The sequence below is a fragment of the Giraffa tippelskirchi genome, chromosome 1 (assembly GCF_054371585.1).
Source record: "Giraffa tippelskirchi isolate mGirTip1 chromosome 1, T2T-mGirTip1v1.2.pri, whole genome shotgun sequence".
In the NCBI taxonomy this organism is placed as follows: Eukaryota; Metazoa; Chordata; class Mammalia; order Artiodactyla; family Giraffidae; genus Giraffa; species Giraffa tippelskirchi.
In genome coordinates, this window is record NC_137275.1 from 209,085,514 (window position 1) to 209,103,820 (window position 18,307).

Sequence of the window (18,307 nt, forward strand, 5' to 3'; positions counted from 1 at the left end):
CTTCAATTCTTAAATTCGGAGTCAACAGAAACAGTCAAGCTCAATGTTCTCTACAAAGGAAATTACTATGAATTGACACTATGCTGGGTGCTTTGTACAATTTACTGAATCTTTGTAATAAAACTGAGAGCAATGTTTAATTACTCCCTTTCTTTCAAATAAGGGAGCTGCATTTTAGAAAAAAATGAATAACTTTCCCAATGATTTGTGATGGAGCAGAATTTATATTCCTGACTCGCTACTTTCAAAGAGTATGTGTGATATTTTCCACTGTAGCTCCAATAATTCGGTAAACTAATATGAAGAGCTGACTCATTGGAAAACACCCTGATGCTGGGAGAGATGGAGGGCAGGAGGAGAAGGGGGCAAAAGAGGATGAGACAGTTGGATGGCATCACCGATTCAATGGACATGAGTTTGAGCAAACTACGGGAGGTAGTGAAGGACAGCAGGAAGCCTGGTGTGCTGCAGTCCATGGGGTTACAAAGAGTCGGACATGACTTAGTGACTGAACAACAACAATTACACAGTACACCAAAAAAAAAAAAAAGGTTTATTTCAGATATCACCAGGGATAAGGTTCTAAAGTAATTAACTGTCTTTGTGAAATGTGGATCAGAACCTATTGGAATCTGAGTTTATAGAAGACTACTGAATTCAGGGATTATAGCTAAACTGAGCTAGTGAAGACAAAAAATGAAAATCTCTATGCATAACTTTGGTTTTCCCAAAGAAGGTCATCAATGATTGCCTACTAATGCTATGTCTTGTCTCAATACACTAAAACCACATTTCACTTTGGTCTTAATTGATTAACAGATTTCTGACTCAGTAAATATTTCACAGCAGCTTTTACATCCTTGTTTCTCAAGCTATAGATTATAGGATTTAGCATTGGGGTCACCACCCCATAAAACATGGAAACAAGCCCTTCTCTAGCTTGCAAATTGTCTTGTCCAAGGAGGTCTTGAGACTTGGGTTTGGCATATATGAAGAAAATGGTACCATAAAATATGATCACCACAGTCAGATGTGCTGAGCAGGTAGAAAAGGCCTTGTATCTCCCTGTGGCTGAGTTCATTCTCAAGATGGTATAGAGGATAAGCATATAGGAGAAAAAAATGACCAGAAGGGGTAGAACCAAGAAAGCCATATTTGACACTGCTAAAGTAACAATATTGAGTGATATATCAGCACAAGCTAGCTTGAGAACAGCCAGTATTTCACATAAGAAATGATTGATAATATTATTACCACAGAAAGGCAATCGCATGGCAAGAGAAGTTTGCACAATTGAGTTGATTCCACCAGAGAGCCATGAAACAGAAGCCATCAGGATAAACACCACCTTGCTCATGATGACAGGGTATCTCAGAGGGTTACAGATGGCCACATAGCGGTCAAAAGCCATCATGCCAAGGAGGAGACACTCTGTTGACCCCATTGCAAATCCTAAGAACATCTGCACTGCACATCCAGAAAAGGAAATGGTCCTTTTTTTTGAGATTAAGCTCACCAAAGTTGAGGGAACAGAGGAGGATGTATAGCAGATATCCAGAAAAGAGAGGTTTCCCAGAAAGAAGTACATGGGGGTGTGAAGACGGGAATCAAATATGCTAGCTATTATCAGAACACCGTTGCCAATTAGAATCACTAGATACATAACTAGAATTACAGCAAAGAAAATAATCTCAAGTTTTGGGTAACCGGAGAGTCCCAGAAGAATGAATTCATTCACAAATGTCTTATTTATTCTATCCATGTCCCAGCTTTCAGGATGTCAAGAAAGTACCAACATAAAATATTTTCACTGCCAAGTAACAAATGTAACAAATTTCTTGAATAGACATTATTTTAGAGTGAAATAGTGTGTTTTCTTCAAAACTCTGTCATTCAGTTATCTTCAAGAATGTCTTTGCCAAGAACACAGTGATACTGAGAAATTGAGAATTTCAGTGCCCTGTGTCTAATGTTTGAAGTGGCTTCCTTGGTAGCTCAGCTGGTAAAGAATCCACCTGCAATGCAGGAAACCCGGGTTTGATCCCTGGGTTGTAAAGATCTCCTGGAGGAAGGCATGGCAACCCACTCCAGTATCTACCTAGGATCAGAAGCAAATTCAGAAGCAACCTTCTCCACTGTTGAAGACACTGTAAATTGAGTTTTATAAAAGCCCTAGAATATTTCAGATGATAAATCTGACTTCATTAAATCAGTCTCCGTGAGAGAGTGGTGGGGAAGGCAAAAGACCACAAAGACTGGAATTTTGATCCAGTATTTAACAGAAATGTTGAAAATCTTAACGCAAGTGTATTTTATGCATGCTTGTTTGTCTCCCTGACACCTTAGATCTCTATTCAGTCTGTTAAATTGTGTATTTCTATAGGGCAGACATTTGATTGTAGTAAACTGAATCACATACACAGCAATTTAACATTTGTTCAAACATCAAGTTTGTTGTTGATCTCGTAGTCTGAGTCTGCTCTTACTATTTTATTACTTCCCATTACAAGACTAGTGTGTAAACTAGTTCTGCAAGAATACAATGAAGATCTCTGAGGAAAAATAGTCTCTTCATTTGCTTCAATCAATGACTTCAGAATTATTCTTGGTAATTTATATATTTAAGTGAACCTGGGAAAACAGTAATAATGCTTAAATATGTAACTATATATGTATGTAGCACTTTATTTAAAAAATCAATCTTCTCGTTATCTCTATTTTCTTTCAAATGTGAAACACAGAATGTGGCCAAAGTAATCCAGCCTATAAGTAAAGAGTGGAGCTTGAAGCTCAGATATTTACGTGTGAAGTCTAGAACTCTGTGGGCTACAACACCAAAAGTTATATCAAGTTTTCCCACCAAGTACTACCCAGAATTTTTGGCCTTGGTGGATTAATGAAGAATCAGTTATTTCAGTCTTTACTAAATTCTTCATATGTATATAAACTTCCTGGATATTTTGTTAAAATGTAGATTTTCTTTTGCCAATGCTGATGCAGGGGCTGTGACTCTGCATTTCTAATACACTCCCAAAGTATGCCAAATAATAAATCACAACTGTTCAGTTCAGTTCAGTCGCTCAGTCGTGTCCAACTCTTTGCGAACCCATGAACCGCAGCACGCCAGGCCTCCCTGTCCATCACCAACTCCCTGAGTCCACCCAAGCCATGTCCATCGAGTCGGTGATGCCAACCAGCCATCTCATCCTCTGTCGTCCCCTTCTCCTCCTGCCCTCAATCTTTCCCAGCATCAGGGTCTTTTCAAATGAGTCAGCTCTTTGCATCAGGTGGCCAAAGTATTGGAGTTTCAGCTTCAACATCAGTCCTTCCAATGAATACCCAGGACTGATCTCCTTTAGGATGGACTGGTTGGATTGCCTTCACAGCTGTATTTGGTCCTAATAATTAATTAGAGGCTGCACTGCCTCATGCTGTTCATATTTTAAGTCCATATTTAATAAGAATTTTAATTATGAAATGAAAAGGTATATTTTTATGATATTCAAGACTTACCCTTACACTGATAAATTATTTCCACCTCCTAAAAGAACCTGTTAATTTCTTCTTAGTATTTATGTCAGCATTCTGAACTAAGGTCAGGTTCAACAAACAATGTTAGATTCCACAGATCTGAAAGAGTAAATATTTGTCATGTAACAGTTGTTGTGATTATTCCCCATTCCCAAAGCAATTTAAAGTTGGAATGAGAGATCTGTTGAATGGAGAAACTTCTGATGCGTTAGGGACCTTGTCCCACAGACACAATTAAGAACGATGTCAGGAATATAATGTGGCTGAACTAAAGCTTAAAAATGAAATAACATTCTCCCACCTGTGTAACTTTTTAAAATAGGGGCAAATGTTCACCAAACTAACTTTATGAAATGTGAGAGCTTTTTAGTTTAAAATTTATTTACAAAGCAAAGCTGATTTAAATTAAGTTCCTAATTGAAACAACCAAAATTATAGACTTGAAAATGGTTTAGATATTAGGGATGAAATAAAATAGACATTTTCTGTGAATTAATTGCATTGTCACTTTTTTTTAAGTTACTTTCATTTTTTAGATAAGTTAATTTCATGCATGATATCAATACCAACCTATTTTGAAATGAAAAGAAATACACATAAGGAATAAAATAAATAAATTTATAGGATAAAAGTGAATTCATATGTTCAAGGCCAGAAAGAAACTTTAAAAGTCCAGAATGGATAGTTTGGGTCATGAATTCAGACAAATAGCACATTGTTGACTTAGAGTGACTCAGAAAGTCTCTTAAGCTACATTATATAATAGATGAGAGCTTTTTCATCAGCATACACCTTATATCGCTCTCTATGATTTTATATGTGCTTTTATTTGTCCATTTCTTTTTAAACTTTTGTCTATTTCTTTAAATATAAGTTAATCATGCTCCTCTGTATTTTAATTTCTACTCCTCTGCACATTAATTTCCTCAGTCCTTAAAAAGTCACCTATCTTCTCCTATAATAATTGATTCTACTAATATTTCCTTCCCAACTCAAAACTATGTTTTTGATTTGTCCCAAAAAATGCACACGCTCTTGTAAAATACGTATTTAAATTTGTACCTAAACTTCATTGTGCTATAAATCACAACATTGCTTAGTTTTTCAACAATTTCAGGGATCTATTTATATTTCTTAGGCCCGACAGGGCCTAAGCCGGGCCGGGGCCTGGGGGCTGGGGGCAGCGGCCGAGAGGGCCTAGGCCGGGCCGGGGGCGGGGGGCGGCGGCCGACAGGGGCTAAGCCAGGCTGGGGGCCGGGGACGGCGGCTGACAGGGCCTAGGCCGGGCGGGGGGCTGGGGCCAGCGGCGGTGGCGGTGGCGAGAGGAATTACCCAAGCCCCAAGGTAAGAGAAACCCAAGTAAGACGATAAGTGTTGCGAGAGGGCATCAGAGGGCAGACACACTAAAACTAAAATTACAGAAAACTAGCTAATCTGATCACACGGACCACAGCCTTGTCTATCTCAATGAAACTAAGCCATGCCGTGTGGGGCCACCCAAGACGGATGGGTCATGGTGGAGAGGTCTGACAGGAAGTGGTCCACTGGAGAAGGGCATGGCAAACCACTTCAGTATTCTTGCCTTGAGAACCCCATGAACAGTATGAAAAGGCAAAAGATAGGACACTGAAAGATGAACTCCCCAGGTCAGTAGGTGCCCAGTATGCTAATGGAGATCAGTGGAGAAATAACTCCAGAAAGAATGATGGGATGGAGCCAAAGCAAAAACGATACCCAACTGTGGATGTGACTGGTGATAGACGCAGAGTCTGATGCTGTAAAGAGCAATATTGCATAGGAACCTGGAATGTTAGGTCCATGAATCAAGGCAAACTGGAAGTGGTCAAACAGGAGATGGCAAGAGTGGACGTCGACATTCTAGGAATCAGCGAACTAAGATGGACTGGAATGGGTGAATTTAACTCAGATGACCATTATATCTACTTCTGTTGGCAAGAATCCCTTAGAAGAAATGGAGTAGCCATCATGGTCAACAAAAGAGTCCGAAATGCAGTACTTGGATGCAATCTCAAAAATGACAGAATGATCACTGTTCGTTTCCAAGGCAAACCATTCAATATCACGGTAATCCAAGTCTATGCCCCGACCAGTAACGCTGAAGAAGCTGAAGTTGAACGGTTATATGAAGACCTACAAGACCTCCTAGAACTAACACCCAAAAAAGATGTCCTTTTCATTATAGGGGACTGGAATGCAAAAGTAGGAAGTCAAGAAACACCTGGTGTAACAGGCAAGTTTGGCCTTGGAGTACAGAATGAAGCAGGGCAAAGGCTAATAGAGTTTTGCCATGAGAACACACTGGTAATAGCAAAAACCCTATTCCAACAACACAAGAGAAGACTCTACACGTGGACATCACCAGATGGTCAACACCGAAATCAGATTGATTATATTCTTTCCAGCCAAAGATGGAGAAGCTCTATACAGTCAGCAAAAACAAGACCAGGAGCAGACTGTGGCTCAGATCATGAACTGCTTATTGCCAAATTCAGACTTAAATTGAAGAAAGTAGGGAAAACCACTAGACCATTCAGCTATGACCTAGATCAAATCCCTTATGAGTATACAGTGGAAATGACAAATAGATTTAAGGGACTAGACCTGATAGACAGAGTGCCTGACGAACTATGGACAGAGGTTCGTGATATTGTGCAGTTGACAGGGATCAAGAAAATCCCCATGGAAAAGAAATGCAAGAAAGCAAAATGGCTGTCTGAGGAGGCCTTACAGATAGCTTGGAAGAGAAGAGAAGCGAAAAGCAAAGGAGAAAAGGAAAGATATTCCCATCTGAATGCAGAGTTCCAAAGAAGAGCAAGGAGAGATAAGAAAGCCTTCCTCAGTGATCAGTGCAAAGAAATAGAGGAAAACAACAGATTGGGAAAGACTAGAGATCTCTTCAAGAAAATTAGAGATACCAAAGGAACATTTCATGCAAAGATAGGCTCGATAAAGGACAGAAATGGTATGGACCTAACAGAAGCAGAAGATATTAAGAAGAGATGGCAAGAATACACAGAAGAACTGTACAAAAAAGATCTTCACGACCCAGATAATCACGATGGTGTGATCACTCACCTAGAGCCAGACATCCTGGAATGTGAAGTCAAGTGGGCCTTGGAAAGCATCACTACGAACAAAGCTAGTGGAGGTGATGGATTCCAGTTGAGCTATTTCAAATCCTCAAAGGTGATGCTGTGAAAGTGCTGCACTCAATATGCCAGCAAATCTGGAAAACTCAGCAGTGGCCACAGGACTGGAAAAGGTCAGTTTTCGTTCCAATCCCAAAGAAAGGCAATGCCAAAGAATGCTCAAACTACCGCACAATTGCACTCATCTCACATGCTAGTAAAGTAATGCTCAAAATTCTCCAAGCCAGGCTTCAGCAATACGTGAACCGTGAACTTCCAGATGTTCAAGCTGGTTTTAGAAAAGGCAGAGGAACCAGAGATCAAATTGCCAATATCCGCTGGATCATCGAAAAAGCAAAAGAGTTCCAGAAAAACATCTATTTCTGCTTTATTGACTATGCCAAAGCCTTTGACTGTGTGGATCACAATAAACTGTGGAAAATTCTGAAAGAGATGGGAATACCAGACCATCTGACCTGTCTCTTGAGAAACCTGTATGCAGGTCAGGAAGCAACAGTTAGAACTGGACATGGAACAACAGACTGGTTCCAAATAGGAAAAGGAGTACGTCAAGGCTTTATATTGTCACCCTGCTTATTTAACTTATATGCAGAGTACATCATGAGAAACGCTGGGCTGGAAGAAACACAAGCTGGAATCAAGATTGCCGGGAGAAATATCAATAACCTCAGATATGCAGATGACACCACCCTTATGGCAGAGAGTGAAGAAGAACTAAAGAGCCTCTTGATGAAGGTGAAGGAGGAGAGTGAAAAAGTTGGCTTAAAGCTCAACGTTCAGAAAACTAAGATCATGGCATCTGGTCCCATCACTCCATGGGAAATAGATGGGGAAACAGTGGAAACAGTGTCAGACTTTATTTTTTGGGGCTCCAGAATCACTGGTCATGGTGACTGCATCCATGAAATTAAGAGACGCTTACTCCTTGGAAGGAAGGTTATGGCCAACATAGATAGCATATTTAAAAGCAGAGACATTACTTTGCCAACAAAAGTCCGTCTAGTCAAGGCTATGGTTTTTCCAGTGGTCATGTATGGATGTGAGAGTTGGACGGTGAAGAAAGCTGAGCACCGCAGAATTGATGCTTTTGAGCTTTGGTGTTGGAGAAGACTCTTGAGAGTCCCTTGGACTGCAAGGAGATCCAATCAATCCATCCTAAAAGAGATCAATCCTGGGTGTTCATTGGAAGGTCTGATGTTGAAGCTGAAACTCCAACACTTTGGCCACCTCATGCGAAGTGTTGACTAATTGGAAAAGACCCTAATGCTGGGTAGGATTGGGGGCGGGAGGAGAAGGGGACGACAGAGGATGAGATGGTTGGAGGGCATCACCGACTCGATGAACATGGGTTTGGGTAGACTCCGGGAGTTGGTGATGGACAGAGAGGCCTGGCGTGCTGCAATTCATGGGGTCGCAAAGAGTCGGACTCGACTGAGTGACTGAACTGAACTGATTTATATTTCTATAAGGACATCTAGTTTATTTGTTCCTCACTTGTGTTATTAATAACTGTTCCATAATGAATACTCACATGTGATATTAACAGAACCATTCCTCTGATGATGGATGCCAAAGTTCCTGTCAAACTGCTTTTGCTACAAACAACACAAGGATGAACATCCTCATGCTTATCCCCTTAAAGTCCTGGTCAAGAACTTAGATCTGAGACATCGTCCCAGGACTGGATCATTGGGTCCTGCCCAATTTTAATATAGCCAGAGAGTTTTCCAGTTTATCAATGTACCTGCATGTAGGCTATGTCGCTTCAGTCATGTCTGACACTGTGTGACCCCATGGACTGTAGCCTGCCAGGCTCCTCTGTTCATGGGATTTTCCAGGCAAGAATATTGGGGTGGCTTGCTATTTCCTTCTCCAGGGAATCTTCCTGACCCAGGGATCAAACCTGGGTCTCCTGCATGCAGGCAGATTCTTTACCATCTGAGCCACTAGGGAAGCCCATATAATGTACAGTCCCATCAGAATTCTACCTCCCCACATGTCTGCCAACATTTGATTATTTCCTTTCCAAAGAAAATATATATTTTAAGACTATTTTAATGATAATTTTTCTGATTTGGAATATTACTGAGCATTTTTCAGGTTTTCTTAATGTTAGAATCTCTCAATGTCAGCCATTTAGGAAAACCCTTCAGTGAGTCACTGATTTGTATCCTTTGACCAATTTTCTGTTAAAGATTTTATGTTTTAAAACATTTTTCCTCTATTATAAGTTTCCACGATTTTCTATATTGTTTCATTACATAATTTAATATTTTTACATGCAAATTGTTAATATTATCTCGTCTCCAATTGTATAAATGATGATCCAAGGATCAAATTTTTTTTCATATATGAAAACATTTTCCTAACATGGCCTACTAAGCTCTCCCCATTGCTTTGGGGTAAAAGTTTCATGATGCCAAATACAAACATGTGTCTGTATCTGAGATCTCTTTTCTTTTCTACTGGACTATATAAATGTCCCTGAAACATTATCAGAGTATTTTAATTACTGTGGCTTTGTTGTGTGCTTCAAATATGGATTTCCCCTTACTTTTTTTTATAAAACTATGTGAAAGTTGTATAAAATTATTCCATCCTATAAATTTTAGAACAGGTAATAATATTCCTCAAAATAATTCATTTAAAAATTTTAATACATTTAATTGAATGTATAGACTAATTTGGGGGAAAATGGCAGCCTTATGTTTTTATCCTATCTATCTATTAACATATTTTACTTTTTGAATTACTCATATTTTGTTATGGTGTTTATTTTAAATTTAAATGGTTTCTATAAAGGTCCTGTACATGCTTTGTTAGGATAAAACTCAGATATTTTATAATTTGTTACTTTTATTATATTTATTTCTATTACATCTGCTAATTATTTATTGCTAATGTAAAGAGAACTATTTTTCCACTTATATCCAAACTTCTTACTCATTTTTTAAATCAGGTCTTAAAAATTTTTTAATCTCTTTTTTTTCACTTCTGCCTTTTTCTGGTGTTAAGATTTTGACCAGGACTACCAAGCTGATATCAAATATTAGCTGTGAGAGTAGGCATCCTTATGTTAATACCAATCTTAATGAGAATATAGAAACTGTATGAATTATTAGTGAATAGTACTTTCCTATAGACTTTTGGAATACAGTTTCCTTTCAAGATAAGGAAATTATCTCCTCTTTGTGAACTTCAAACATTTCATATAAAAATTATTATTAATGATCTTCTCCAAATTTACTCCTTGCATATATTGAAATAGTTGCTTTTGATTTTCTTTACTGATATCATGATTACTGGTGACATTTACCAAATATTTAAGGAAGGATAACACATATGTTATATGATAATAGTCCTTACTTCCTTGAATTGCTATGAATACAAGAATTTACAAATGTATCTGGCATAAAGTAATCAATATATATATTACTATTTTATAATTGTTATGAAAATTATTTAAACTGCAAATTATTAACATTAATTGTTATTTATTGCATTGGTAGTTTTCAAACTATGCCCCTTGGAATTCTATAAAAACCAAATTGAAGGAGCAAGAGTGAATAAGATACTAAAGGGACACTGCGTCTTCCTTCATTTCAGACCAGTGTAACTTCAACCACAGAAACTCTTTTTTGTTTGCTTTGTATCTTTTGCTTCTTTTAAATTTTACTTGTGAAAAAATGAGTTACATGTCACTAGTTTAGTTAAATGTATGGATTCTGAATAATATATTATTATACATGTATATATAATAATATATTTACCTTTAATTTGTTCATTTATTTACTATTTGTGTCCATTAACATATAACACTCTCTTACATGGTAAGAACTTGTTTATTACCCTACAATATCTCAAAGACCTAGACTAGAATATGAAATGTCACAGATGCTCAATAAATAATTTTAGTAAATAAATGAACCACATCATATATAAACATAGAAATGTATATCTGTCATATCTGAAGTAGCAATAGCTCTTCAAGAAGATATCTGACTCAATATAACATTTTATAAGTGAACTTATTGGCATTTTTTCATTTGAACTCCCTTCATAAGTTACTACTTTTTATTTTGATGTGATGTGTATCATAATGTAGAAAAGTGGTTTTATTATTAGTTACCATAACTTGTTTGGATTTGTTACATAATGAGGTTAGTTGAAAGAGTCCCCTGTGATGCACCCTAATTTTTATCCCAATAAAATAGAAGTGATATGGTAGCAGAGAATTCCTCTTGGACTTTGAGAAGAGACCAGGTCAAAATGAGGACTTCTTTCTCACCCAGCATTGGACCAACAGCTCTTAAGTGGCAGGAGAACTAAGCAGAACTGGGAACTGACAATAATGTCAATAAGAGGATAAAAAGTGGCAAAAGAGGATCAAATTGTTCAATGAACTGACAGCTGCAGGGTTTTGGGCACTGGAGGATAAGACAAGGGTAGACCCAGATTGAGATAATCTCTATTGTCTGAAGAGTGCAGCCACTGGAGTAGTGCCAGTGGGAGAAATGGAAGCCTCATTGCCCTTGAAGGAATTGAATCAGATATATCAATAGAGGAAAGCACTTTTTTTCTTCTAGCCCTTTGAGAAGTCGATGAGACTTGAAATATAGAAGACATGTCTGAAGTAAAACACTATTGTCATTTAGTCACTAAGTCGTGTCCAACTTTTTTGTGACCCCAGGGGCTGTAGCCTGCAAGGATCCTCTGTCCATGGGCTTTCCCAGGCCAGAATACTGAAGTGGGTTGCCATTTCCTTCTCTACAGGATCTTCCCAACCCAGGAATCAAACCCGCGTCTAGTCTCCTGCTTTGGCAGGTGATTCTTTACCACTGAGCCACCAGTGAAGGCCAAAAGACTATAACATCTAAATTGCAAATGTAAGCCCTTAGTATCTTACTTTCTTCCTAACAAGTAATTATTATTTCTTCATATGATTGCTGCTGCTCCTGCTGCTAAGTCACTTCAGTCGTGTCCGACTCTGTGCAACCCCATAGACGGCAGCCACCAGGCTCCCCCGTCCCTGGGATTCTCCAGGCAAGAACACTGGAGTGGGTTGCCATTTCCTTCTCCAATGCATGAAAGTGAAAAGTGTAAGTGAAGTCACTCAGTCATGTCCGACTCTTCGCGACTCCATGGACTGCAGCCTACCAGGCTCCTCCGTCCATGGGATTTTCCATGCAAGAGTACTGGAGTGGGTTGCCATTGCCTTCTCCTCTTCATATGATTAAATAAGTTCATCTACGCTCAGCATTAAATAGTACCTAGGATGTCCTAATGGAGAAGGCAATGGCAACCCACTCCAGTATTCTTGCCTGGAGAATCCCGTGGACGAAGGAGCCTGGTGGGCTGCTGTCCATGGGGTTGCACGGAGTCAGACACGACTGAAACAACTTAGCATGAATGCATGCATTGGAGAAGGAAATGGCAATCCACTCCAGTATTCTTGCTTGGAGAATCCCAGGGATGGAGGAGCCTGGTGGGCTGCCGTCTATGGCGTCACACAGAGTCGGACATAACTGAAGCAACTTAGCAGCAGCAGCAGCAGCAGCAGGATGTCCTAAATGTCCGATAAACATTGGTGATTTTGTATTGTTAACGCTCTGTATGTTTTAATAGGTCACAAAGTTTTGAGTAACAAGATTGTCTTTCTTATTTTTTATGGAGTAATTCTGATGTTATAAATTATTGTCTCTTAGCTTTGAGTCCACTTTTCATTGTGAGATAGGGTTGAGACACTGAAAACCATACTTTTTTCTTGCTAGCTAGCTTTTGTTAAATTCTTCCTTAAGGGCTGCTAGAGAAAGAATGGAAAGTTGGATGATGATAAGGGACTTGACCTTCCTTATTAACTTCTTGCTCATGCCAGCATCACTCGAGCTATGGTTCTTAACTATGACAATGGCAAATACTTAGCTGCTGGCAGTATTGATTTCAGTTTTTATTTCCTGTTTTTTATACGCCAAAGACCAGTAGCCTACCAGTGCTACCTCCTCAGAGGTTTGAATCTATCACTCAGCTTTTACTTTTGGTAGATAAGCAGTCCTGCTAAGTCTTTATTTTGTCTTGAGGTATATTTAAAAACAATAATATATGCAATTCTGTGCTTGAGAAATATAGTAAATCAGATGGGTCATAAGCAATAGATTTGGTTAGACTGTCACTTCCATACATAACTAAATAACAGGTATGGGGAAAGACATTTGTATTTCCTCTATAGTTCGTTACTTGTGTCTAAAATGTAGATTATAAAAACCTCTTCAGTATGCTCTAAAATGACATACAATAATTATCATATGTCCATATGAAAGGAAAACATTGAGTAGTTCACCAAATACTAAAATACATGTGAGAAGGGATAAACTTAGGACTTTCAGAGAAAGAAACAAAATTAATGATCAAGGGATCAGTCCAAGAGGAAGACATAACAATTGTAAATATCTATGCACCCAACATAGGAGCACCTCAATACACAAGACAAACACTAAAAGACATAAAAGGGGAAATTAAAATAACACAATAATAATAGGAGACTTTAACAGCCCACTCAACACAATGGACAGGTCATCAAAACAGAAAATTAATAAGGAAATACAAGTCTTAAATGATACATTAGATGGAGATGGATCTCATTGATATCTTCAGGACATTCCATCCAAATGCAGAAGAATAAACCTTTTTCTCAAGTGCACATGGAACATTCTCCAGGATAGAGCACATCTTGTGTCACACATCAAATCTCAATAAATTTAAGAAAAACTGAAATCATATCAAGCATCTTCTCTGACAACAATGCTATGAGGCTAGATATCAATTACAAGAAAAAATAAATAAATAAGAAACAAAAACACATGGAGATTAAGAAAATGTTTCTAAATAACCAACAGGTTACTGAATAAATCAAAAGGGAAATGAAAAAATTTCTAGAAACAAATGACAATGAAAACACGACAACTCAAAACCTATGGGATGCAGCAAAAGCAGTCCCAAGAGCGAAGTTTATAGCAATACAATCCTACCTCAAGAAACAAGAAAAACATCGAATAGACAGCCTAACTTTACACCTAAAACAACTGGAAAAAGAAAAACAAAAAACCCTGAAATTAGTAGAAAGAAAGAAATCATGAAGATCTGAGTAGAAATAAATGAAAAAGAAATGAAAGAAACAATAGTCAAGATTAATAAAAATAAAACCTGGTCCTTTGAGAAGATAAACAAAATTGACAAAGCTTTAGCCAGACTCATCAAGAAAAAAAAGAGAGAAGAATCAAATCAACAAAATTAGAAATGAAAAAGGAGAGGTTACAACAGACAATACAGAAATACACAGGGTTATAAGACTATTATGAGCAACTATATGGAAATAAAATGGATAACCTGGAAGAAATGGATAGGTTCTTAGAAAAGTTCAATCTTCCAAGAGTGAACCAGGAAGAAATAGAGATTATGAACAACTCAATTACAAGCACTGAAATTGAAGCTGTGATCAAAAATCTCCCATAAAACAAAACCCCAGAACCAGATGGCTTCACAGGAGAATTCTATCCAACAATTAGAGAAGAGCTAATGCTGATGTTGAAGCTGAAACTCCAATACTTTGGCCACCTCATGCGAAGGGTTGACTCATTGGAAAAGACCCTGATGCTGGGTAGGATTGGGGGCGGGAGGAGAAGGGGACGACAGAGGATGAGATGGTTGGATGGCATCACCGACTCGATGGACATGGGTTTGGGTAGACTCCAGGAGTTGGTGATGGACAGAGAGGCCTGGCGTGCTGCAATTCATGGGGTCACAAAGAGTCGGACACGACTGAGCGACTGAACTGAACTGAACTGAATGCCTATCCTTCTAAAACTCTCTCAAAAAATTGCAGAGGCAGGAACACTTCCAAATTCATTCTACAAGGCCACCATCACCCTGATAACAAAACCCAACAAAGACAACACAAAAAAAGAAAACCACAGGCCAATATCACTGATGAACATAGATGCAAAAATCCTGAACAAAATTTTAGCAAACAGAATTCAGCAACACATCAAAAAGCTCATACGCCATGACCAAGTTGGGTTTATTCCAGGATTGCAAGGATTCTTCAATATTTGCAAATCAATCAATGTGATAGACCATATTAACAAACTGAAAGATAAAAAACATATGATCATCTCAATAGATGCAGGAAAAGCCTTTGACAAAATTCAGCACCCATTTATGATTAAAACTCTTCAAAAAACTGGGCATAGAAGGAACCTACCTCAACATAGTAAAGGCCATATATGATAAGCCTACAGCAAACATTCTCAATGGTGAGAAACTGAAAGCATTCCCCCTAAGATCAGGAACAAGACAAGGGTGTCCACTTTCACCACTATTATTCAACATAGTTCTGGAAGTCCTAGCTACAGAAATCAGAGAAGAAGAAGAAATTAAAGAAATCCAGTTTGGAAAAGAAGAAGTAAAGCTCTCACTGCTTGAAGATGACGTGATACTGTACATAGAAAATCCTGAAGATAGTATCAGAAAATTACTAGAGATACTCAGTGAATTTAGCAAAGCTGCAGGATACAAAATCAATACACAGAAATCACTTGTATTACTGTATACTAACAATGAAAAATCGGAAAGAGAAACTAAGGAATCAACCCCATTCACAATTGCACAAAAATAATAGATAGGAATAAACTTACAAAAGGATACAAAAGAATTATGTGCAGAAAACTATAAGACACTGATGAAAGAAATCAAAAACTACATAAACAGATGGAGAGATATTCCATGTTCCTGGGGTCAGTTCAGTTCAATCGCTCAGTTGTGTCTGACTATTTGTGACCCCATGGACTGCAGTACGCCAGGCCTCCCTGCCCATCACCAACTCCCAGAGTTTACTCAGACTCATGTCCATTCAGTCAGTGATGCCATCCAACCATCTCATCTTCTGTCCTCCCCTTCTCCTCCCTCCTTCAATCTTTCCCAGCATCAGGGTCTTTTCCAATGAGCCAGTTCTTCCCATCACGTGGCCAAAGTATTGGAATTTCAGATTCAGCATCAGTCCTTTCATTGAATATTCAGGACTGATTTCCTTTAGGATGAACTGGTTGGGTCTCCTTGCTGTCCAAGGGACTCTCAAGAGTCTTCTCCAACACCACAGTTCAGAAACATCAATTCTTCAGTTCTCAGCTTTCTTTATAGTGCAACTCTCACATCAATACTTGACTACCATAGCTTTGACTAGACGGACATTTGTTGGCAAAGTAATGTCTCTGCTTTTTAATAAGCTGTCTATATTGGCCATAACTTTCCTTCCAAGGAGCAAGCATCTTAAATTTGATGGCTGCAGTCATGAACTGTAGTGATTTTGGAGCCCCCAAAAATAAAGTCTGTCACTGTTTCCACTGTTTGCCCATCTATTTGCCATGAAGTGATGGAATCAGATGCCATGATCTTAGTTTTCTGAATGTTGAGCTTTAAGCCAATTTTTTCACTCTCCTCTTTCACTTTTATCAAGAGGCTCTTTAGATCTTCTTTGCTTTCTACCATAAGGGTGGTGTCATCTACATATCTGAGGTTATTGATATTTCTCCTGACAATCTTGATTCCAGCTTGTGCTTCATCCAGTCCAACATTTCTCATGATGTACTCTGCATATAAGTTAAATAAGCAGAATGACAATAGACAGCCTTGATGTACTCCTTTCCTGATTTGGAATCAGTCTGTTGTTCCATGTCCAGTTCTAACTGTTGCTTCTTGACCTGCATATAGATTTCTCAGGAGGCAGGTGAGGTAGTCTGGTATTCCCATTTCTTGAAGAATTTTCCACAGTGTGTTGTGATCCACACTGTCAAAGGCTTTGGTGTAGTCAATAAAGCAGAAGTAGATGTTTTTCCTGAACTTTCTTGCTTTTTTGATGATCCAAAGGATGTTGGCAATTTGATCTCTGGTTCCTCTGCCTTTTCTAAATCTAGCTTGAACATCTGGAAGTTCACAGTTCAAGTACTGTTGAAGCCTGGCTTAGAGAATTTTGAGCATTGCTTTGCTACCGTGTGAGATGAATGCATTTGTGTGGTAGTTTGAACATTTTTTGGCATTGCCTTTCTTTGAGATTGGAATGGAAACTGACCTTTTCACCTTTTCCATTGATGTGGTCACTGCTGTTTTCCAAATTTGCTGGCATATTTAGTGCAGCACTTTCACAGCATCATCTTTTAGGAATTGAAACAGCTCAGCTGGAATTCTATTATTTCTATTAGCTTTGTTCATAGTGATGCTTCCTAAGGCCCACTTGAATTCACATTCCTGGATGTCTGGCTCTAGGTGAGTGATCACACCATCGTGATTATTTGGGTCATCAAGATCTTTTTTGCATAGTTCTTCTCGGTATTCTTGCCACTTCTTAATACATTCTGTTTCTGTTGGGTCCATACCATTTCTGTCCTTTACTGTGCCCGTTTTTGCAAGAAACATTCCCTTGGTATCTCTAATTTAACTAACCTACATCTAACTAACCTCTAACTAACTAATCTCTAACTAACCAATCTGATCACATGGACCACTGCCTTGTCTAACTCAATGAAACCAAGAGCCATGCCGTGTAGGGCCACCCAAGATGGATTGGTCATGGTATAGAGTTCTGACCAAACATGGTACACTGGAGAACAGAATGGCAAACCACTTCAGTATTCTTGCCTTGAGAACCCATGAACAGTATGAAAAGGCAAAAAGATAGGACACTGAAAGATGAAGTCCCCAGGTCGGTAGGTGCCCAATATGCTACTGGAGATCAGTGGAGAACTAGCTCCAGAAAGAATGAAGAGATGGAGCTAAAGCAAACAAACACCCAGTTGTGGATGTGAGTGGTGATGGAAGTAAAGTCTGATGCTGTAAAGGACAATATTGAATAGAGCCTGGAATGTTAGGTCCATGAATCAAGGTAAATTGGAAGTGGTTCAACAGGATATGGCAAGAGTGAACATCGACATTTTAGGAATCAGTGAACTGAAATGGACTGGAATGGGTGAATTTAACTCAGATGACCATTATATCTACTACTGTGGGCAAGAATCCCTTAGAAGAAATGGCGCAGCCATGATAGTCAACAAAAGAGTCTAAAATGCAGTACTTGGATGCAATCTCAAAAATGACAGAATGATCTCTGTTTGTTTCCAAGGCAAACCATTCAATATCACAGTAATCCAAGGCTATGCCCTGATCAGTAAGGTTGAAGAAGCTGAAGTTGAATGGTTCTATGAAGACCTACAAGGCCTTCTAGAAATAACACCCCAGAAAGATGTCCTTTTCATTACAGCATACTGGAATGCAAAAGCAGGAAGTCAAGAAACACCTGGCGTAACAGGCAAATTTGCCCTGGGAGTATAGAATGAAGCAGGGCAAAGGCTAATAGAGTTTTGCCAAGAGAAAGCACTGGTCATAGCAAACACCCTCTTCCAACGACACAAGAGAAGACTCTACACATGGACATCAATAGATAGTCAATACCAAAATCAGATTGTTTATTTTCTTTGCAGTCAAAGATGGAGAAGCTCTATACAGTCAGCAAAAACAAGACTGGAAGCTGACTATGGCTCAGATTATGAACTCTGTATTGC

General features: G+C 38.6%; 1 protein-coding gene and 1 long non-coding RNA gene across 2 annotated transcripts in view; both read right to left on the bottom strand.

Moving 5' to 3' along the window:
• LOC145519872 (uncharacterized) overlaps window positions 1–18,307 on the bottom strand; it is a 53,561-nt gene that overhangs the window by 10,567 nt on the left and 24,687 nt on the right. The window lies entirely within an intron of this gene.
• On the bottom strand, window positions 368–1,850 carry LOC145519809 (olfactory receptor 13C4-like). The gene is given in 2 exon segments (XM_081524566.1): window positions 368–1,766; window positions 1,768–1,850. Coding segments are annotated over 2 exon segments (1,056 nt in total). The 3' UTR covers window positions 368–793.